This window comes from Heloderma suspectum, chromosome 5 (genome assembly GCF_057233095.1).
Source record: "Heloderma suspectum isolate Gila_16-S chromosome 5, 16-S_ref, whole genome shotgun sequence".
Classification (NCBI taxonomy): domain Eukaryota; kingdom Metazoa; phylum Chordata; class Lepidosauria; order Squamata; family Helodermatidae; genus Heloderma; species Heloderma suspectum.
In genome coordinates, this window is record NC_139462.1 from 177,925,870 (window position 1) to 177,950,378 (window position 24,509).

The following is a 24,509-nucleotide window of genomic DNA, read 5'->3' on the forward strand; positions in this document are numbered from 1 at the left end:
AATAGGTGAAAACATGACTGTCATCTGCCTGTGTGTGTCACGAAAAGTTCATGAATATTCTAACAGCTCAAAGTGAAAATGTCATTGAATCAAACGTTGACAAGTTGTACAGATTTGGTGTGCAAAATGAAAAGTCCATTTGGGAGAATGCCTCACAGTGGGACTTTGGGGTAGGAGTAGCTAGGAACTCTTGGCCAGAAGATACCAAAAAGGTATCTTCTGGCCAACAGATACTGAGCAGGATAGGAGGTTCAGGACTGGGATGCTGAGTGGGGAAAGGACTAGACAGTCATGAAGAAAGATGGCTAGAGTTGAAGAAGCAGGCTAGACGATCAAGGCAGAGGCTCATCCAAAAGAGGACAAGAGGCTGGTGAAAATGATCTCATGGCATACATTTTTGGGATTTGGGCCTCAGCCCTTTTGCCTTTGGCCCTGAAACGTTCTACCTAAGAGTTTCTCTGAAATGTAATTTGGCTGTCGACCTGAAAGAGATTCTGTATCCCAGGTCTAAGGGCAGTTGAAGATCTGTGCTTTGAGCAGGAAGAGCCAGGGCTGGACAAGGTAGAATAGGGGCTTCTTCACACAGAGCTTTTGTCCTGCTACTGAGATTGGTCACTCATGGAAGTTTGTGGGCCCTTTAGATGACACTGTGAACCTCCAAGGCGCCTTCTGCACTACATGACCTTTATTCCATTTTTAAATAGATTGAAGACAATGAGCTATCAAATTACCCCGCTTGTGTTCTGCTTGAGTTCCCTCCATGAAAAAGGAAAAACCGCAAGAAGAGGAGCGAGATCAATGAAACATATGGAAGACTCAGATAAGGGGGAGAAGGAGGGGGGAACGGAAGCATGTGTAAAGGGAGTCCGTTGTGATCCTGCATTTAAGGCGGAAGCAGAAAGCTCCATTTTAAATGCGGGATTTTAGGCTGGCGTAGAGATGCTCTAGGTCTGAGGACTGGGCTGAGTTGGAAGACAGCTAGAGGAAGGATGGCAGAGAAAGGACAGACAGGGACTAGAGGGAAGTAAGAAAGAAAGAAGCACAAACCTGAGGAGGGGAAGCTGGAAGCGACTCAGAACTGAGGAAATGAAAAGCCAAGGGGGAGGAAGGTCACAGGTGAGTGTGGGCCCTGAGGTACAGGAGATGATATATGCTGTTGTGGACAGCATGGCGGTAGGCAGCAATGGAGAATTGGAAGTAGGGTGTGTCTGTAGATTAATGAGCTAGGGAGTGGAGTAGACGACTGAAATTAATTTCACTTACTGATTTGAGCTAAATATCAAACATTCCTCCACTTTTTAGTCCCTTATTATTCCAGACTGATGTGACAATCAGCTGTGTGGCTTCTTAGTTCTGAACCATGTCATTATCTGGCCATCTTTGATTCACCAGGAACAACTTCTGGAGGCCAGAATGAGGAGTGGCACAAAATGTTTGTACTGAATGTTTGTTCAATGCCACTGTTTCACAATATTTTTCTCTTATAATTGGTGTTACCATCATTCCAGGTTTATGACTGATGCTGCTCGACGAGAACAAGAATCTCTGAAGAAAAAAATTCAGCCAAAACTCTCCTTGACTTTATCAAGCTCAGTGTCCCGTGGGAATGTATCTACTCCTCCCCGCCACAGCAGTGGAAGCCTTACTCCACCAGTCACGCCACCCATCACCCCTTCCTCTTCATTTCGTAGTAGCACACCTACAGGTAAGATGAAATGGTTTCAGTAAAGATATTCTAGTAAACAGGGCAACTTCTTTTGCATCTCATTTTCTCTTGGGAAATACATCTCATATGCAGTGTGGCAGACTCTGTTGTGAGCCAAAGTTGACCTGTTTTTTTTAGTTCCTAATCTATTTTTTGTCAGTCCATTTACTGTGAAACACAATAAAGAGAGAGAGAAATGGAGCAAAAAGGGGAAGTGTTGGATCTGAAAAAGCATAATGTTTGAACAGACTAGTGAATGAAATGGGTGTTGAACATTATTATTGCTCGTGGGCTAGAAAGTAGGTCCCTGACGCTGATTTTAATACTTAGGCAGATGTAGGTGGTCCTTCAGATAACATGGTCCCAAGCCACTTTAAAGCCCAATACCAGTACCTGAAATTGGCCCGGAAACTAACAGGCAGCCAGTGTAAACAATAAGAATAACAATAATATCATCCAAACACCTAGCTCCCACAGACATTCTGTAGCAGTTGCGATTTCCAAATAATGTTCAAGGGCAGCCCCACGTAGAGCACATTACAGTTATCTAACCTGGGTGTAACCAAGGTATGTGTCACTGTGGCTTGGTCAGCTTTCTCAAGATGAGGCCATAGCTGCCAAACCAGCCTAAGCTGGTAAAAAGCACTCCTGGCAGCTGATGCCTCCTGCACTTTCATAGACAGTGCTGAGTCCAGGAGAAATCCCAGACTGCATACCTGGTCCTTCAGGGGGAGTGTGACCCCCATCCACAGTCAGATTGAAACCACCATCCAGATTAGTGGATTTCCCAACCCACAGTGCTTCTGTCTGATCTGGATTAAGTTTCAGTTTGTTAGTCCTCATCCCTTTCAGTACTTCCCCCAGATACCTGTTCAGGGTTGTGTGACTGTGAAATGAGAGGATACTTTCTTTATTATGAATCCTTGGTGCTTTCAGATAAGAGTTTCATTGTTCAATTGGCCTGCCTCGTTCATGGAATCTAATGGGGGTCCAGATGACAACCTCTTCCATTTGTAAGCCTCCCATGTTTTCCCACCACTTCTTGCATCTTTTTTTTCTTACCACAGAAAATCTGTTATTGAGGGAAAGACAGAATAGCTCTACAATGGGTTTAGTCAATTTAGTCATACTTAGAGAAGATGCATTTAAATCAATGGTACTTGTTAGCCATGACTTGTTAGCCATTGATTTTAATGCGTGTACTCTAAGCATGATTAAATCTGGATGCAACCTACTGTCTTTTAATTGGTAGCTCTAGGCTTACGCCAAGAGCCCAGTACCTTGTTGCTATTGGCTTTATCAACATCTTGTGAACTTGTAAGACAGGATGTTGAGCAACCACTGTTCTCTACCAAAGGCATAGAATGCCCCAGTAGTTGAGGAGAACCAATGTTCATTGAATAAGGATTTTTAAAAAGCAGTCAAAAGCTGTACCTTGATTGAATCAGGTGACCATGAAAAAAATGCAGAGTGCTATGTATTAGATGATATAAAATGAAACTACAAGATTCCATTCTGAGGTGTTGCTGTTGCATAGCAGCCTGTACTTTATGTGTGCATTTGAAAATATGCTTAGGACTGCAAACCTTTATCTCTGCTTCACAAGTCATGACTTTATAATGAATTTTGACATAATAAGGAAAGCTGACATTATGTAAAATGCTAATAAAAGTAGGTGACTTGATTAAGGGCGCAATACTATCTAGATAGGCGACTGCCTCCGAACTCGGAGGCGACCACCTATCCAAAGCAAGGCATGAGAAGCACGAGGGGGAGGGAAATCATTCCCTCCGTGCCTCTCCTGCCCTGCTTTTACTGCTAGACAGCCGTTTTCTGCTGTCTAACCATGGGGAGCCAAGCGGGAGAGGAGGCTGCTGTACAGGCAGATCCGCTCTTCCTGCCCCGGAACGCCCCCAGCCCCGCCCCTTTTCAGCCACTCCATGCTTCTCTTCTGAGCACGGAGGACAGGGCTTCTCTGCGCTGCCTCCGAGGCAGCACGGACGTGGGGGGAAGTCAGTTTTCCAGGAATCGAACTCGGAGCATGGGCTCCAAGGTCAGTTCCCAGAAAACAGCATATCCTATGGCTGTCTAGCCACTGTCTAGCGGCCATAGGATTGCTCCCTAAAGGACTAAATAATAACACTTTGTAGAATCTGAGAAGCATTTGAAAGAATACAAATATATTGGGTGTCCACTGTCCACACATAAAACCCAACATGAAAAGGAGATGTGGAGTCAAATTTCTGTGATGGCCCCCTTTTAAAAATTTAAAATTGTGCAGACCTCTGTGGCGCCGTTTCAGACCTATAAAGTGTTAAATGGCTTGAGCCCTAGTTGCAAAAGGGGCTGATATAACCATATACCCACTGGAGAGCACCTTTTTGATAATGCAATGAGGGCACAATGAGGTTCTCATGTCTCATTTCACATTTCACATTTATTTTATGAATATGTCCCCCACCTTCCAATGGGTTGGATCCAAGGATCTTCCTTCAGCAAGAGGAACTCTCAGAAGGCCGTTCTGCCTCTTTTTGGGAACTCCCCCTCCCCCCACACCACAGTTCAGCAGGTTCTTTCTCTGTAGCATTTTCAGGGGGCTAAAGGGGCTGCCATGGAAAGGAGGGGGCAAGGAAGTCCACTTCCATTAACACAGCCAATCCAGCGTAAATCTGGATCCAACTCAATATAAATATTTCCAAGACAGCTAACAGACTTAAAAGCAGTAAAAGCAAGGATAACAATAACACATTCTGAGAAGAGCACTAAAACAGGAGTTAAAACAGCAGATGAAAAATATCAGCCTTAAAACAGTCTTGTCAGTTATTTAAAAATCTTGAAAAGTAACCAAGGTCTTCACCTGGTGCCGGAATGCGATCAAAATAGGTGCCAGGTGAGCCTCTTTTGGCAGAGCATTCCACAGATGCGCACCATTACTGAGAAGGCCTTTTCTCTGGTTGCCACCACCATTTATTTAATCAGCAAGGGCAACTGGAGGAAAGCCTTTAAAGATGATTTCAGGTAGATGGATGAAGGAGCAGGAGGTCCTTCAGGAAACTACTTCCCAGGTTGTGTAGGGCTTTAAAGGAAAGCACTAGCACTTTGAATTGTTTTTACAAATGGGTTGGGAAGGAGAGCTAGCGTGGTGTAGTGGTGAGAGTGTTGGACTGGGAACCAGGAGATCTGGGTTCTAGTCCCCACTCAGCCATAGAAGCTCACTGGGTGACTTTGGGCCAGTCACAGACTCTCAGCCCAACCTACCTCACAGGGGTGTTGTTGTTGTGAGGATAAAATGGGGAGAAAGAGGAGGATAATGTAAGCCACATTGGGTTCCTTGCAAGAGAAAAAAGGTGGGATATAAATGCAATAAATAAATAAAGGAACACAGTCCTTTAAGCACTAGCAAGATACGTTCCCAAAGACTGGCCCTAGTCAGCAGCCTAATGGCAGTTTCTTAGTAGTCTTCAAAGGCAGCCCCCCATACAGTAGTCTGATCATAGGTTACCTGAGCATGAATAACTCAGGCTGCTCTGTCCAGGAGGTGCCTGAGCTGGTGATGCCACTTATGCTACCTGGGCCTCCAGTAATAGAGCTGGAGCTATGAGCACCCCTATCTATGAACCTAATCCATTAGTACAGTGGCAGGCAAGGTGAGATCCTCCAGTTGTTGTTGGATCTCAGCTCCCATCAGTCCTAGCCAGCACAGTCAATGGTGAGGGATGATGGGAGCTGCAGTCCAGCAACATCTTGAGGACCACACGTTCCCCATCCCTGCTTTAGTGAGAGTGCAGCCCCATCCAGAACAGGTTAGACATCTATCACCCTGAGCATATGAACCCATCAACAATACCTCCATTTTGTCAGGACTGGGCTTCCATTTATTGACCGTTATCCATTACTGATCTTACACACCGATTTAGGGCTTCATTGCCGCACTTGAATCATATGTAAAAGAAAAACAGAGTTGTGTCTCATCAGCATCATTCCAATCCGTGGAAAACGTGATTCAAAGAGTGCCCCCCCCCGAACCACTTCTGGAATCAGACCTCCAGGGAGATATGGAAATACCATGCCCCCAATCCCAACCCAGCAGCCTATTCAGAAGGCTGGATATACTATCTTCAGTGGTATGAAAAAGCTGCCAAGAGATACAGGGTAATTAGCAGGGTTGCCCTTCTCCCAACATAGGTTATCTATCAGAGTAACCAAACCAAGGCAGCTTCTGTGCCCAAACCAAGTCTGAAAACAGACTGAAATAGACCCACATCCAAAAGTGCCTGGAGTTGCATGGCCACCACTTACTTGCCCAGGAAAAAGATATTTGCATTTATGAAATGTACTCCTAGAGACCTTCTAAATTCAGACCATATATTTTGGAAATGCCTTTTAGTGGCATCTTTGGATTTCCTCCTTTGGTCTGGTTTTCAGTGGCTGAAAATGTAAGCCAGTATATAGTAGTTTTGGTCAATTCCAAGGGCAATTGAAGAACAAGCAATGCATGGATCTGGATCTTTAGATGTGTGCCTTGTGAAGACATGGGTTTATTCAGAGGGACATTGGCCAAGTTGCTATGTTTCAGTCTCAGATCCTCACCTGGGGAAGCCTGGGGACTTACCACAGAGGGCTGTATGAATCAAGGAAATGTTATCTGTGCCTTGACCTTTGAGAACCAAGTGGCTATAAAGGTAAAATAAATAAGACCAGGACTTCTATTCTGTTGGCACACGTTATTATTTATTTCCCCTTGCAAACCAATCCCAATCATTTGTGTCATAAATAAAGTGCTTAAAATAAGCATAAACACATGTCCTTTGCTCAACCAAAACCAGAATGCTTGAGACCTTGTTAGTGTCCTGCCTTATTGGATTTTCAGAAATCTTATTTAAGGCACTTTGGGCACCTACTTTTTAAAAAGAAAAAAGAACCAAAGAAACTCTGACAAACTCCCTATGTTAATTTTCTCAGAGAAGTGTTTATTTTTAATTTTAGCTAGCTCACTAAATGAGGTGCTCTCCTACAAAACAATTTGTACTAGTAATAAGAGAGTAGTAATAGGAGGCTTCATTAAAGAGTTCTTCTACTAAATCTTTGCATAGAGCTGGGCTGGGTGCCACATGCACAGGTGAGTTATGGAGTGTGCCAAATAGCAAAGTGCAAATTCACAAAGTTCAGCTTAGAGCTGGGGAGAGAGCAAAAACATTTTGCATGTTCATGAAGCTATGCTCCTCAGTCACGCTAGCAGAAGCTCCTGCTTGCCTATTATTTGGCTACTCTAAACAAATAAACTGATTGCATATATTAGTCAAAGTTCTTTTGAATTCTTTTGAAAATAAACAGGCACTTAGTCAATGTATGTGCAACATACTGGCATCATAACTTCTAGTTTCGAATGAAAACCACAGAACATTCCTTGTAGACTAGGCTCCTCTGTTGTGTGTCACCCCAACTCATGTTGAAAGTATGGACACGTTGGCTGAGCTGTTATAAATTTGAAAAATAAAATATAGAAATGCAACCCCCCCCCCAAAAAAACCTAAGGCTTGCATGTAGGCTAATACTTGTATTCATTAAGATTTCATTCCTAAACTTCTGTTAAAACGAAAAACACTGAAGACCCTTCATATTACCATATGCAGAGGCTCTAAAGTAAATTACAACCTCTTCTGGCTCTGTATCTTCTGCTCAAGAATGCAATGCTTATCTTGCACGTTTCATGTCATTTAAATTAATTTCCAGTGGAGCTGTTTTCTTGGAAGGTGATCTGCCTTGATCCAGCATATTGATTCAGCATAATTGAATAGGAGTGTGCCAGAAACAAGCTACACATTTGTTGACAAGGTGGTTCTCCCCTTATAATGCCACTCCATCATCTGAATGTGTAGGCCTACAGGCTAGGATACAAAGAGCTGCTCAGGCCATGTAGAAGGGACTTGCGCTAGCCCTGCGGAACTGTTGACTCCCCACCCCCACCCCCTGCATTTCAGCAAATGGCATTTCATGGGTTGGATCCAGTATCTGCCCTTGGTTGACAGAAGGGCTCCACCAGATCACTCCATTCAGCAGGGCCTCCTGATCCTCTGTAGCATTTTCAGGGGGATGGAGGGTCTGCTGTAGGGAGGGGGCAGTGAAGTCCACTTCCACCAGCCCCTTTGCACCATCTAAATGTGTAAAATTACAGGTCAACCTCAGGTATTTTTATTTGGGGGACAAATTTCATGTATCTTGCAGTGTCTGGATGTGCAGTTTTGCGAGTAAGACTTTAACTGCCACAAATTTTATTAAACTATTTGATAAATGTTTAATTATTTTCAAATATATACTAGGTGTTCTTAATTATCAAAACATACATTGTTGCGTGTCTGCCATTTGCTGCCCTGCATTTAGGGATTCCTGCTGATAAACATCTGTGGGTGAGATCCATTATACACACACTACATATATATCTTGTGGGCAAATGGAAGGCAGTTCCACACACCTGTATGGGAGGGGCAAATTTTCTTTCTAACAGCAGTCCCTTATACCTTATGGGTGCCCTAGGAGGGTTTTTTGGGGTGCGGGGGGTTGCCATTTGATGAGGGAGCTTAAAACCTCCCATGCACAACCATAAGCAGCTGTGCTTTTCCGGATCCTAGTCTATATAAACATAGATACACTTTCAAATGAGGTTTTGAAATGACAGCAATAGCTCATCCTGTGTAATTATTTAGCAGTAAGAAACAGTAGGAACAATTCTTACAGGCAGTACAGGGAGAAACGGCAAGACACTATGGTACTGGTATGCCATAGGCCACAACTGTTAATTCTCTATGCATCTGCAACAACCTGTCAAGCTCACACATCTCCTTTCACAGCATAATCAGTATCTCCTAAAGAAGGACTTTTCCATGGACCTTTTCACTCTTGGGAAGGTGCTGTTATCCTTTGTATAACCTTGATGATAATTTTTACCAGCTCCACTACCAACATTTACAATATTTTAGAGAGTTCTGTAAGACATGATGGAGCAGAGATAAACAGGGATCAACTACTCCTGCTATGTTATATCTGCATATATCTTAAACATCATATGGGTGCACATGTTTCTGGAACAATAACATGGGAAGAGACCTAGGCACTCCAGGTTGGATCCAGGATCTGCCGTCTGTCCTTCCACCTAATTTTTCTGTGATCCTCCCTTCCTAAAACCCAGCTCACCCCATTCTGCAGTAACGTGCAGTATTTTCAGGGGGGTGCAGGGCTGCAGTGGGAAAGAGGGGCATAGAAATCCACTTGTACCAGCACAGTTGATCCAGTTTAAACCTGGATCCAACCTCTCTTCTCCCTGTGCCAGGAACTGGAATGGACAGAGGGTATCCAAGTAATCTAATATCTGCTGCGTGTCATTGAGCTCTCCACCCGTGAAAATATTTATATGATGTAAAATGAATGGAAATGCTTAGCCATCAACTTTGTATGGGCTTCAAATAAATTAAACATATCTAAGAATTATGCAGGAGACATAGCATAAAATGGCACAGAGAAAAATACAGAGAATGTACAGAGAGAGAGAGAATAGACCATCCTTTTGTGTGTTTTCCATATATAATTAACTTTTTAGTTTTATTTATTGTTAATTTTTTTGGTGTGGTCATAATACCATTGATGTATCTCACCTAATTCTGTTGATCTGTTAAAACACTGATGGACAACATGTGTGTGGAGCCTGGCTCTGTGTAAACCTCCTGTTATTCTGGGATTTTAGGTTTCCTGCCGCCTGGTAGGTGGGCTCCCTGCCGGCTGTATGAAATCCTAGTTTGTAGGAAGGGAGCCGGAGGAAGCACTGCATCAAACAATTACAAGTACATAACCTTCCCTTCTTATCTGCTGTGCCTGAGGCCATTTTCTTATTTAATCCTGCCCTTTTTATTGCTCTTTATTGCTGTTTCCTTTCCCTCATTCGCAGTATCCTTGCTGTGCCACTGAAGTAAAATCTGGCCATGATGACAAGAGTTGCTACATTGCAGGCTTCCAGTAACTGCCTTTCTCAAAGCCAAATCCTTTTTTCAGTAGCAAGCCCCAGTGGCTTGGTAATTAGTTGTATGGGAATTTTCACAGTAACCTCCCCAAGGAGCCATTTTACCAAAGAGTAACCCTCTTGTCTAGACCAAGCTCATAAAGTCATCACTCGTTGTGATTTCATTCTACAAAGCAGCCACAGAAACATTGCCCTTCATCTTAATGTGCCTTTCAAACATGCATATACCTCCATGCAGCAGAATTGCTGATGTGGCCCATCTTATGAAAGGTGTTGTCCAGGTGCTGGACAGGGTGTCTCTGCCTTTGCTGACCAGTACTACCACTACTTCTACTACCACCATCACCACCACCACTACCACCTCCTCCTCCTCTAATTTCCATTATTTCGTCTAGTGCAAGCTGTTTACTCTTGATGCAGCAGGTAAGAATATCAGACATATATAATGTAATATACATATTAGCACAATACCTATAGAGGAGTTTTATCAGTGTATAGTTTAATGTACACATCAACACAACACTGTAATATCAATATAAGAGGTTTAGCTTTATGTACTGTATTTGCACATATATATTAGTATCTTTTGTCAATTTTAGTTCAAAGCAGCTTTCACCATTCTTGATTGATGTTATAGCACATTTTAGTAACAAAAAGAATATCAAAAAGAACTGATTGCTTTAGCTTGCTTGTCATGTTACAGAAGGCACAGGGTCTACCCCCATGCCTTTTTATACAAGGAAGCGACCTTGGACAACAAGGATATGCCCTTTGTCTAAAAATCGTAACACTGTGACCCAACATGGAACCTCAAATAAATAAAAAGTTATGATTTTGTTCAACCCCACCTCCAAAATAAATGCAAACCACATCCCAGGCAGCACAGAGAAGTGCAGTGTGCAAGAGAGATTTTATTGTCTCTACTGTAAGTGGCTGGATGGCTGTTGTACAGTCATAAAGCATGTCTAAATCTTTTGTTATAAAACAGGTCTTGAGTGTATCTTCGTAACTTTATAAGCTGTCGTTCATTTACAAAGGTGCTTTTTTATTGTAATCCTTTATCTTAAGCATGAACCTGTTTCCTGATATTGTTCTTTTAAAAAGAGAGAGAGAGAGAGAGAAGAATAAACACCCTGGCTATTGTGTGGATCAGAAGAGTCCTTCGGACTGCGATACTGTCTTGGGGTTGTATTTTTAACCTAAGAACCCAGTCCCAAAATAGCAGCCATTGTGAATGCTTTTTTTTGCATTTAGATTTACATTTAGATTTTTGTATTTAGATTTTCCCCCGATAGTTCCAGCTGTTTTTCATTATTTCTTGAGTGTTTTTAAAACGGGCGCACAACCTTTTTGGACCCGAGGCCTGCATCAGGTGTCTGCTGGGGTGGTGATAAACATGTACATATTCACATTCAGCACATACCACTCAGATGTGCTCTCTCACTCTCACACAAGAGTTTACCCACTTGAATGCACATACAAGTAAGCGATAAATTACCAGTAATTAATCATAGATACCATATCACAGTGTCAAAAGACCTAAGCTGACATGTATGGGTAGCTTGCAGGTGCCCCTACAAAACAGGGGCACCTGTGACAGGCATGGGAACAGGTAGAATAAAGATCAGGGCTGAGGCTGAAGCCTCCTCCATGCTTCAGCCAACCCAGTCCAATCACCAAAAAGACAAGGGGGGGAACACTCTAAGAACAGGCTCTATTGTTCCTGTGATAGAAGCTCCAAACAGGAGCCTTCCAGCACTGCCTCCTAGGACATCCCAGGGATGCTCGAAGAACACTACAGCAGCAACCATACAGCAGGAGCATGTTCCTAAAGCAGTTTTTCTTCCCCTCCCCTTTTTTTGGCAGTGGCAGAAGCTGGGGGTCTCAAGGGCTGCCAGACAGGGCTTGAGAGGCACCTTCTGCATCCTTGCTTTAAAATATTTTTTGGAGTTCAATTAGCATTGCTATGACCAACAGTGGAAAATATTCTACTTTTATTTTTTTCTTTAGTGGCATAGCTGACCTTGTTGTCTGTGCCCCAGCCAGAAAAAGAAAAGTCTGTTGCTGGTGGAGATTTTATTAAGTCTGAGTTAATTTTCAGGATAAACCTTTGGTGGGGAAGGATCTGTTTGGGTTTATTTATACATTTATTTGCTCTTTTAGTTTAATTATCTTTTTAACAAAGAAGTTACACTGTAAAACATTGCTATTTAATAGCAGGAAGTCTATGCTGCAAGTGGCTAAGAGATTGCATTTGTTCAAATGAAGCTGTAGAAATGCTGCTTTGGAATGTATTGCAGTTTCAGGTTGATAAGGTTTTCCTGCATTGGGTATAAAAGCAAAGGCCTTTGCCTTACTGAAAGGTCTTTTTTTGTAGAAAACTTTATATGAGAATGCAAAACAGCTTCCTGAGACTATAGGCGCACTGTGCCCATAAAATGTCAAGAGCACATTGTGTGCTAAAATTGTAGCAATGTGCTTTAGCACCTCTGCATCATTCAGACTGCATGTTTTGAGATCAAACCCAGCGGTAAAGAACACATGTCTTGGTATCAGTTGACTGTTTTCTTTTCTCCAGAATCAGGACTTTATATTCATGTTTTAGTGTTTCTCTCTCTCTCTCTCTCTCTCTTTTACACACACACACACACAACCTATTGAATGTTGTCTTCCAGTAGCAAGATCAAAACTGACTCAAATACAATAATACTGTGTAAGAATATTTTTAATGGAATGAATTTAAGAGACAATCCTGTGAGTCACAAGTGTGGCAGAAGCATTTGTGTATGGGGCGGGGGGGCAGTAGACAGAGGTATGAAGGGAAGGGACTGAGATCATCTCCATAGTTTCTAGAATTGTGTGCCTGTGTTTTGACTACCCTGGCAGGAAATGACCATCATGAGGAGTCTCAGGGAACATCCAGGCCTTAAGGATGAAGTCTATAAGGCCTCTCTTATGTCCAGCAACCTTCTTTGCCACAGGACCCCCCCACCTCTCACAAGTGAATGTTTGCTTTCAAAAGCCAGGGCAAATGGCACGGTGGGGTTGGCTGGCAGGAGTAGAAGGCTTATTTGGGGGTTCTTAGAGGGAGGTTGGGTCCAGCTTGTAATGGGCCGTGGATTTCCAAGCTGGAACAAGTTTTTACTTCAGACTGCACATTTCTGAAATTTGCTGCCAGCCTTGACCTGGATTGTTTAGTTTTCAACCCCACTATAAATTCCCTTGCAGCAAATAGGTTCCTCCATCATATTGCATAAGGTTAGGATTGGGCTGTTCTGGGCAGGCGTTGTGGTGTTCTGCAGTTAGGAAACACTTGCTGTGCTGCTGCTCCTAACGTGTTGGCTGGACACTGATATTAGGGGAAACCCTTAATAGCCTATTAGATTTAAAATGTAGGTATCCTTCACAAAGTGCTTCTGCTTAACAAGTGCTTTTAAAAAATAATGTGTTTTCTCCTCAGCCATACCAAATCAGTGTTTCTTTTTATTACTTTCTCACCATTGCAAGTCATAAAACTCATGTTGACTAGAAGAGAGTGTATTATTTTGCTGACCTTTAGGTCACTCTCTTGTAGCTAAGGGATGGATAACATTTTCTTTCCCTTTTTTTTTGCTGTGGAAGCATTCACGCCTTACAATGTTGATGGGACAGCTGGAATAGCCTCAGTGGCATGGAGTGACTCTCACTCACTTTGGCTGGTTCACCAGTTGTGCCCTCTACCGGACAGGGATAGCTTGGCCAGAGTTACCCATGCCCTGCCACCCTCTTGATTGGATTAAAGTAATGTGATATATGTGGAGCTGCCTTTGAAAGATGGACCAGGAGCTTCATTTGATACAGAATACAGCTGGAGGAGAAGGCTATCGATGGCTACTAGTCCTGATGGCTATGTGCTACCTCCAGTATCAGAGGCAGTATGCCTATGTACACCAGTTGCTGGGGAACATGGGCAGGAAGGTGCTGTTGCACTCATGTCCCACTTGTGGGTTTTCCATCAACAGCTGGTTGCCCATTGTGTGAACAGAATGCTGGACTAGATGGACCCTTGGTCTGATCCAACATGGCCCTTATGTTCTTGCATTCTTCTGTCATCCTGCCTGCACTCTCAGATCAGCAGCCAAGGTTGTTCTCTCTCTTACCTCCTAGTGAAGCAGGTAACAACCAGAGAGGGAGGCCTTTTCAGCTGTGGTCTTGTCTGAAGACACCTCTCCCAGGGAGACTTATCTGGCGCCAGCTTTCCTTTCTTTTAGTGGCCCGGTAAAACCCCCTCCATTCTCACAGGCTTTTGAAGTCTTCTAGGCATCTGTTGCTCAGTGCTCTGTTTTCATCTACTGGTTCATATGGGATTTTATTATTTCTTGATATTTCAGTTTTGTAAACCGCTCTGGAATGTGGTGTGTGTGTATCGCAGCTAGTATGTGATAACTTCAACATGTAATGCAAATCCATTACCAGTTATCACACATGTTGGAGTTTGTTGCCTCTTAATTGCCCAATTATAGGACTCAAGCCCAATGATATCCATAGGGAAAATAAATTGTCATCATGAGTGTTACCTCCCACATGGTGTTCACGTGATCCCACCCTGAACTAAGTCTAGATGCAGCTCTAGCTGTAATACAAGGCATCATGTCCATATTCATACATCCAACACTGTGGGATATACTGTGCATAAGATGTCCACAACTACATACATTATGTACCAGGTTTTTCAAGGTGAACATTTCATGAGACTTGTCCACTTGGCCCTCCTCAGGTGAAAAAGTTGATAATTGTGTTCTCATGTTGATACTCTTCGGATCCTGCCCAAGCACTTGAATATGCTTATCTTTTTCTAAGCAGAGGTTTAGATCTTTTCTTGTTTTTAAGCCTTGCACTTCAAGTGAGGGATAATTATGGGTTGGGTCCTCTTTATGGTCCTTGGTTGGATCCAGATTTAAGCTAGATTGACTGCACTGGCAGAAGTGGACTTCCCCACCCCCTCATTCCCACAGCAGCCCCTTCAGCCCCCTCAAAATGTTACACAGAGAGTCAGGAGACCTTGCTGAATGGGGTGGGCTATAGTTTGGGAGGGGGTCTCCAAAAGTTGGGTGGAGGGCTCTTCCGCAAGCAGAGCCCTTCCCCTTATGGAAGAGCCCTTCCTCTCATGGAAGGCAGATCTTGAGTCCGACCCCTTAGGCATACAGGCAAAAACATCTGAAAACTAGTTTCAGTGGCTCTGAATAGGGATCATGAAGTATTTGATCCAGTAAGCTGTTCCTGCTCACTAAAGGCAAATATTTGTGTCCCCCCCCCAAAAAAAAAGAAAAAGGAGATGCCAGCACTGATATCAAGTACAAGTGGAATCGACAGCAAGAAAAACAACCTGAAAATGTATTTGGCCATAATCTTAAGAGATTAACTGTGCTGTGGTGGTAGTAGATTGAGAAAACGCAGGCATATGTTGGCAATACTGCAAGACAAAGCAGGGTTTTCTTTTGTGAGTCTATAAATATCAGGTTTCAGATATGCAACCCTGGGCTGTGGCAAGGCCTCTTAGCATGTCTAGAGAACAAAGCTGGCAGCTTATACAGATTTTGAGGGAAGCTAAACAGGTGAATTGTAAGAAGATACAGAAAGCATTTCAATAACGTTTTCAAGTTCAGGTCCAAGCCATCACAATCAAAAAAGGGATCATTTCTGGCATGAAATTATCCCCATGTGGTGACTAATCCACTAGTCACCCCCAAAGTTAAACTTCCTTATAAAGGTGTTCCCACATAATGAGATGTATCCTAGAAGAAAGGATCTGAAAATCCCAGACCTCCTGTGGCAGGGATAAGTGAATGGGGTAGAAAAATATTGCAAATACATAGATCATCACATAATTAGTATTTTCTGCTATTACTATACTACTTCCATAGAGAAAATTGTGGTACATATGGGCAAAATCTGTGCATATGTATATGTATTGGATATAGTAGCATTCTCCTTCTGTTATGCAAGTGAGTGGAAGTCATGACTCTGCTTCAGAAAAATATTTTTCCTCTAGGCCCCAAAAATAACTTTCTGAAGACTGTTTCACTCTGTAAAATTGAATGTCTTGCTATCTGATATTTTCTTAAGAAAATATATTATCTGTAACAAATAAATAAATGTGAGGAATGTATGTGTGTGTGTGTGTGTGTGTGTGTGTGTGGATCAATAAATTAGTGTTACATAGAAATCGCCATCATAAAATTAATTTATCACGTTTTATTTCAAGGAAGCAGTTACAATATTCATATATTGGTTGTCTTAAAATAAAAAGTACTCTCATAAAACTTTTTTAAAATGAATGTACATGTGCCACAAAGATAAAGTGTGAATCTTGGTTTTTATGAGAGATCATTTGAGTTTGCAGGAAATTTAAGTCTCGCTGTAAGACTGCAATTGTAGGCACACATACTTGGAAAAAAGTTCCATTAATTCCAAAATGAAACAAAGAGGTGTGGGATAAAATGGAGTTAACTGTCATGAAAGAAATAGTAAAAAGTTTGAATCCTCCAGTAGGGAAAATAATTTGTGTAGAGTGATTCGAGGAAAGGAAGTAGTGTGGCCAGAACAACTCTGGAGGAAGAGTTTACATAACTAGTTATATAACTAGTGCTGATTTTTAAATGGTGCCCAGGATCTAAAAGACATTGAAACTAGTTTTTTGAGCCAAGAAGGGCTTTGGACTTGTTTTCCTCCAACTGCTTACTCCCTGGCTGTATGGCAAACTGCTTTTGAAGGGGGTGTTTCAAATACCAGTTTGTGACATGCATGGGTGCCAGCCATTCAAAAGGGTGAGGTGGTAGGGAGTCAAATATTTAATTGACTAGCGCAGGAGATCAAGTAGCTATATGGATTGTGGCCAGAGAGCATATATTTATACAACACCTTACTAGAACTTGTACTTCTATATCAGCATATGCCCTCTTCCACCAAAATGTAAGACATCTAATTTTGAGAAGTACATCTGTGATTTTTCTGAGCTAGAACTCCTTTGAAGCCTACTTGGCTCTGGTCCCTTGTGAGCAGTACAAGAAATGATTGAAGCCATTAATATGTTGTGTTCCAAAAGCAATGGCTGTTCTTAAGGGTGGTACTGAACGGGACCCTGACTTGTCAGTGGGCAAGTCTCTCTTCAAATAGGCGTTTTAAAAGTCTGATTCAGAGAGGGTTGAGTTTGACTTGGCAAATAGGTGTTTGTTCATTTCCTCTTGTATTATTGTAAAAAAAAGCAGCAGAGACCAAAAATGTGTATCTTGGCAAAAATGAACTTCCCCTTCAGTGTGCCACAACTGGGCTTCTCAACAGACGTACCAGCTGGTAGATCGACATTTGTTTGTACACCTGACACAGTGACTTACTGCCTGTCTGTGGTGGAAATGTTCCACCCGCCTCTAAATGAAAATGTTTCATTAAAACATTTCATCGAAGGAAGGAAGACAACTGGCTCAACTAACGTAAAGTGTATACACTGAAAATCTATCATGAAACTAAGGCCATGGCCAATATGAATATGCTAATAGCTACAGGTAATTAATATCCTTTTCATGAATATTGTGAAAATCAAGATGAGGTTGGCTAAAGTGTTGCACATACTTCAGGAATCCTGGTTCATCCATCTTTCAGGTGGGTTTTGTAAACAGTGGCATGGTCATTCTCTCAACTAAAAAGAGGTTGGTTAAATACACAATTCCGTGAAAGGATGCAAGGCTTCTGGTTAAAATAACTCAAGTTTCCATGCCTATATAAACAAGATGGAGAATGATATCACCTTGGATGTCTTTGCGTACACAAACCTTAAAGACATATGACGCATTTAATCCTCTCTAATGTGAATAGCCATTAATATTCTTAAAGCTTTGTTTACATGTTGTTGCATATCTGACAGGAGTCCAAGTGATGAGCATTACAAAAGACTCCAAACTGAAATGAGATTCTCCCAACACCTCCCCCGCAACTGTGTTAGTAGCAGTATGCCATGTAAATGCTCCTTTATATTTTCTCTTGAACCTCAACCCTAAATGTAGTCCTAGGATACAGGTCCCATAAAATTAAGTGTGATTTGCTTCCTGGTAATCTCACTAATCCAGAGACTGATAAAGGTTCCACAACCAAAAGCATATACATTACTTCCCCTGCTTGCAAGAGCTTTCCCATTAATTTGAATGGAGGAACCCATTCCACCAAGCAGAGCAAAGCAAAGCATGTGAATTAAAATAAAAGGGGAAGCCCGGACATGCAGGAGCTCCTCTGTGCACTGCTCCTAATCTTATCTCCCTCTTAAACCAGAATTTGAAACCATGGTTTGAAGTGGATTTTTAAACTATGGTTATTGGGGGACCGAGTCAATGTTAACCAGGCTTAATCAGTGCATGTATGACCCTAAACCAAGAGTAGGCAACCTGTGGCCCTCCAGGTGTCTTGGCCTCCAACCTGCTTCATTCCTCACTGTTGGCTCTGCTGGCTAGGACTCATGGGAATTGCAGGCCAAAACATCTGAACTGCCACAAGTTGCCCACCCCTGTCCTAATTGACACTGAGGGAAGGGAAAACTGCTCTAAAGGGCAAAACAAATATGGCTCTATGCAGCTGGCTTGATTTGGTTTTGGTTTGTCAGGGGTGAAGTCATGATGATGACGGCAGTGACGTTGGGTGGTGGGCTTGTCGGTATACTGACCTGCCTGCTTGCCACCATGCCGGCTTGCCATCATGCTGTGACTAAATGCAAGGCACCGACTTTTGCTCCTGGCTTTGGCTGCTTACTCCACAACGCAGAATGGCCAGTGTCCCAACATGCCAGCACCTTAGCAGTTCACCAGGAAGCCAGTGCCTGCGGGGGCAGGGTTTGAGCAGTTCAGCGGGAGATGCTGTCCACCCACATTGCATGTCAATCACAACCAAACCACCAGTAATCCGCAAGGGGAGGGAAGGAGTTGTTGTTCAGTCGTGTCTGACACCTCGTGACCCCATGGACCATAGCACGCCAGGCCTTCCTGTCCTCCGCGCTGTCCCGGAGTGTGCTCAAGTCCATATTCATTGCATCGGTGATGCTATCCTCTGCCATCCCCTTCTCCTTTTGCCTTCAATCTTTCCCAGCATCAGGGTATTTTCCAGGGAGTTTTCTCTTCGCATTAGGTGGCCAAAATATTTGACCTTCAGCTTCAGTATCTGTCCTTCAAATGGGCACTCAGGGTTGATTTCCTTTAGGATTGACTGATTTGACCTCCTTGCAGTCCAGGGGACTTGTAAGAGTCTTCTCCAGCACCACAGTTCAAAAGGATCAATTCTTCGGTACTCAGCCTTCCTTATAGTCCAGCTCTCACAGCCATACGTTACTACTGGGAAAACCATAGCTTTGATTATATGAACCTTTGTCGGCAAGGTGATGTCTCTACTTCTTACTATGCTGTCTAGGTTTGCCATAGCTTTCCTCCCCAGGAGCAAGCGTCTTTTAATTTCATGGCTATAGTCACCATCTGCAGTGATCTTGGAGCCCAAGAAAGTAAACTCTGTCACTGCTTCCATTTCTTCCCCTTCCATATGCCAGGAAGTGATGGGGCCAGATGCCATGATCTTCTTTTTTTAATGTTGAGTTTCAAACCAGCTTTTGCACTCTCCACTTTCACCCTCAACAAGAGGCTCTTTAGATCCTCTTCGCTTTCTGCCATTAAGGTGGTGTCGTCTGCGTATCTGAGGTTGTTGATAATTCTCCTGGCAATCTTAATTCTGACCTGTGATTCATCCAACCCGGCGTTTCTCATGATGTACTCTGCATATAAGTTAAATAAGCAGGGTGACAATATACAGCCTTGTCGTACTCCTTTCCCAATTTTGAACCAATTGGTTGTTCCATGTCCAGTTTTTACTGTTGCTTCTTGATCCTTGTACAGGTTTCTCAGGAGACAGGTAAGGTGGTCTGGTACTCCCATCTCTTTAAGAATTTGCCAGTTTGTTGTGATCCACACAATCAAAGGCTTTAGCATAGTCAATGAAGCAGAAATAGATGTTTTTCTGGAATTTTCTTGCTTTCTCCATGATCCAGCGAATGTTGGCGATTTGATCTCTAGTTCCTCTGCCTCTTCGAAACCCAGCTTGTACTTCCGGTAGTTCTCGGTTCGCATATTGCTGAAGCCTAGCTTGTAGGATTTTGAGTATAACCTTGCTGGCATGTGAAATGAGTGCAACTGTACGGTAGTTTGAGCACTCTTTGGCATTGCGCTTCTTTGGGATTGGAATGTAAACTGACCTTTTCCAGTCTTGTGGCCACTGTTGAGTGTTCCAAATTTGTTGGCATATTGAGTGCAGCACTTTAACAGCATCATCTTTTAGGATTTTAAATAGCTCAGCTGGAAGACTGTCATCTCTGCTAGCTTTGTTGTTAGTCATGCTTCCTACGGCCCACTTGACTTCACTCTCTAGGATGTCCAGCTCAAGTTCAGTGACTGCACTCTCATGGCTATCAGGGACATGAAGATCTTTCCTGTATAGTTCTTCTGTGTATTCTTTCCACCTCTTCTTAATCTCATCTGCTTCTGTTAGGTCCCTGCCTTCTTTGCCCTTTATCATGCTCGTCTTTGCACAAAAAAGATCCCTTGAGATCTCCGATTTTCTTGAAAAGATCTCTAGTCTTTCCCATTCTATTGTTTTCCTCGATTTCTTTGTGTTGTTCATTTAAGAAGGCCTTCTTGTCTCTCCTTGCTATCCTCTGGAACTCTGCATTCACTTGGATATATCTTCCCCTTTCCCCCTTGCTTTTCGCTTCCCTTCTTTCCTCAGCTACTTGTAAAGCCTCATCAGTCAGCCACTTTGCTTTCTTGCATTTCTTTTTCTTTGGGATGGATTGAGCTGCTGCCTCCTGAACAATGTTACGCATCTCTGTCCATAGTTCCTCAGGCACTCTGTCTGTCAGGTCTAATCCCTTAAATCTATTCGTCACCTCCACTGTATATTCATAAGGGATACGATTTAGGTCATACCTGAATGGTTTAGTGGTTTTCCCTACGTTCTTCAATTTAAGCCGAAATTTTGCGATAAGAAGCTCATGATCTGAGCCACAGTCAGCTCCAGGTCTTGTTTTTACTGACTGCATAGAGCGTCTCCATCTTTGGCTGCAAAGGACATAATCAATCTGATTTCGATATTGACCATCTGGTGATGTCCATGTGTAGAGTCGCCTCTTGTGCTGTTGGAAAAGAGTGTTTACTATGATCAGCGTGTTCTCTTGGCAAAACTCTATTAGCCTTTGTCCTGCTTCATTTTGTACACCAAGGCCATGCTTGCCTGTTATCCCGGTGATTTCTTGACTTCCTACTTTAGCATTCCAATCCCCTATGATGAAGAGGACATCTTTTTTTGGTGTTAGTTCTAGAAGGTGTTGTAGGTCTTCATAGAACCGATCAACCTCAGCTTCTTCGGCCTCAGTGGTTGGGGCATAGACTTGAATTACTGTGATGTTGAATGGTTTGCCTTGGATTCGTACTGAGATCATTCTATCATTTTTGAGATTGTACCCCAGTACTGCTTTTCCCACCCTTTTATTGACTATGAGTGCTACTCCATTTCTTCTAAGGGATTCTTGCCCACAGTAGTAGATATGATGGTCACCTGAATTAAATTCGCCCATGCCTGTCCATTTTAGTTCACCGATTCCCAAGATGTCGATGTTCAATCTTGCCATCTCATGTTTGACCCCCTCCAGCTTACCTTGATTCATTAATCTTACAGTCCAGGTTCCTAAACAATTTTGTTCTTTACAGCATCGGATTTTCTTTTCACCACCAGACACATCCACAGCTGAGTGTCGTCTCGGCTTTGGCCCAGCCACTTCACTCTTTCTGGCACTACTTGGAGATACCCTCTGCTCTTCCCCAGTAGTATATTGGACACCTTCCGATCTGAGGGGCTCATCTTCTGGCGTCATATCTTTTAGCCTTGTGATACGTTCCATGGGGTTTTCTTGGCAGGAATACTGGAGTGGGTTGCCATTTCCTTCTCCAGTGGACCACATTTTGTCAGAACTTTCTGCCATGACTTGTCCATCTTGGGTGGCCCTGCACGGCATAGCTTATGGCTTCACTGAGTTACACAAGCCCCTTCGCCACAACAAGGCAGTGATCCATGAAGGATTAGAAAAGCCTTGAAACTGAAAATTTTGCAGAAATTTCGCGATGCCCCCCGGGGTTTAAATGGCTTTTTATGGAAAAACAGCCACCCCGTGAAAAGGTAAGGAACAGAATATAACGAGATAGAAACAAATGTGTAAAGCAGCCTGATCTAATCCCAAGATGAAACTGGATGGAGAAAGCCCTGGTATAGATGCAGATTTCTGCCCCTATGTGATGAACCCCATAGTTTATACCTGCATCAGACCAGAACTACTACTCAGCCTAGCAAAAGGAGTGGGCAACTTGTAGGCTGAAACATCTGGAGGGTGACAACTCCCATCTGTCCTAGCCAGCATAGCCAATGGCCAAGGATGATGGCAGTTGTAAGCCAAAACATCTGGAGGGCCACAATTTGCCTACCCCTAGCCTAGCATGTGCTTACTGAGCAGATAACATCCTGTGCATTAATAGTTTAGGGGTTGGTTCTTTTCTTAAATGATTCAAAGGCTTGAAGGCAGAACAAAATACATGAATCAGCCAGGGGCAGAAACATCCTGCAATGTCAATATTGGCCTTGGCCAAGACTGCAACAAGCCTGTTGAGAAACTGTTTGGTGGTGGTGGTGGAAGGGGGGCGGTGTTGGTTTTTACTGCTGCTTGCCAGATATACTTACTGTGGCTACTGAAAGTCTGCCTTCTCAGTTACATTTGGTCTCCTTTTAATGTGAGCCTCACACAGAGTCTTATTAATATTTATTGCAACTTAAAAAAAAATAAAATTAAAAAGCTTGCCACGTGGTTCTCTGAAGACTGCTGTAGTTTATCTGGAACATAATGTTGTATTAGGGCAGCACACAATGCAATTTATCCTCACACCTGGGGGAATGAATTTCACAGCTGTAATTGCTACAATATAATTCTTATTAATGTTGTGCTATAATTCCTATTAATTCCAGAGGGCTAGTAAATGTATTAAGACTTGTCAACATATTATTTTACACTGTTTATGATCTAGAGAATTGTGCCCTTCAAGTGTTTTACTGTGTAAAGGAAAAGCCTTAAAAACCTGCTTTGGTTTTGAGGCAGGGGAGGAAGAAAAGTAGTCAGTTTCACCCTGCCCCCCCCCCCCCCGGCCCTGGTTGTCTGACAATTAAATAGCTCTTTCAATCAATATTTATAGTGAAGCTATAGAAAATTGTTTACATAATATATTAGCAGCAATTATTTAACCAATGAAGCACTGCGTATCTTATGAAATCCAAGCTATAATGAGAAACATTTTTATAATTAAAAATACCCATCTTCTAGCAATATAACTAAGATGGAAGTAGATGAGTCAGAGAACAGAAAGGGATACTAATAAATATGAAATGTGCAGTTATAGTTTACACAGTGGAGCTGGTAGCTCCAATGTCAGTGGGGCAATTGATCCGCTCCAGGTTTCTGTCAGAACCACTCAGAACTCTAAAGGAGCCATCCCAGCTCCTTTAGGATTCTGACTGAAACTCAGAGCGGATTCACTGCCCCATTGACACTGGAGCCACCAGCCTCCACTGCATTCATGTGTACTTAAATTCTGATTTTGTTTCACTGCTCTTATCCTCTAAGGCAGTGAATATGATGAGGAAGAAGTGGACTACGAAGATTCAGACAGTGATGAATCCTGGACTACAGAAAGTGCCATCAGCTCTGAAGCGATCCTCAGTTCCATGTGTATGAACGGAGGGGATGAAAAACCTTTTGCTTGTCCGGTCCCTGGGTGTAAAAAGCGATATAAGGTAATTGTGTTACTTGCTCCAAAGGGATAAGTTTGATCACAACACAAGTGTCTTATTTTTACATAGTTTTCATCCTGAGCTACATACCACTGAAGCCCTAGACCAGTCTTCCCCAGCCTGGTGTACTCCAGGTGTGCTGGACTCCAACTCCTATCATACCCATCCAGCATGGGACATAACCATGCTGGGTAGGAATGATAGGAGACATACACCAATACATATGGAGTGCACCAGGGTGGGGATGCTTGCCTTAGACGCTGAAGCTTTCCACACTTGTGGAACATGACACCTGAAAATGCAGAAACCCCTGAGGAATCAAGCTTTTTCCCCCTGACAAAGAGAAAAAATCACATCTAAGACATAAAAGCAGCATTATCAACCACACTTTGTGTTTCCCACTGAACCCGATGGAACAACACTTCTCCATAGAGCCCCTTGGCATGGACACATATCCCAACCTCACAACATCAGAAGGAACTGCCCACAGAAAGTTGAGATAGACTGCTGATAGCAGGAGCAGCTTTAGCTAAGCAAAGAAAAAAGGATGGTGTGGGCAACCCACTGCTGAACAGGTCACTCATGCAATCTAACCAATGATAAAAGAATGTTGAACTGATCCATCGGTGAGAAAAAGGGGAAGAAAGGCATCAGGATCTTGTGATTCTATTCCAAACAGCCCCACCCTGTACAAACAGTGTTCCAAACCTGTTCACCTGCTGCAGAGGCCTGCCGCATGCAATCTGCTGCATGAGCATTGCAAAGCTGAAGCACAGCTACAAAAATACGAACTCTACGCAGTGGGGCTGTTCACACATGACAGCCCACCATGGGTTATTTAACCCATGATGAAGCTGAGGCACATGTGGGGCGTGCGCGGCTGCCAATTTGAATATGCGACGC

General features: G+C 42.9%; 1 protein-coding gene across 2 annotated transcripts in view; it reads left to right on the top strand.

The window, feature by feature from the left end:
* Positions 1-24,509, top strand: part of JAZF1 (JAZF zinc finger 1) — a 204,658-nt gene that overhangs the window by 174,069 nt on the left and 6,080 nt on the right. For both annotated transcript variants that reach the window (XM_084858496.1, XM_084858497.1), the window contains 2 exons: positions 1,509-1,705; positions 23,440-23,609. In XM_084858496.1, the coding sequence (XP_084714622.1) occupies positions 1,509-1,705; positions 23,440-23,609 (367 nt within the window). The remainder of the gene's footprint in view (positions 1-1,508; positions 1,706-23,439; positions 23,610-24,509) is intronic.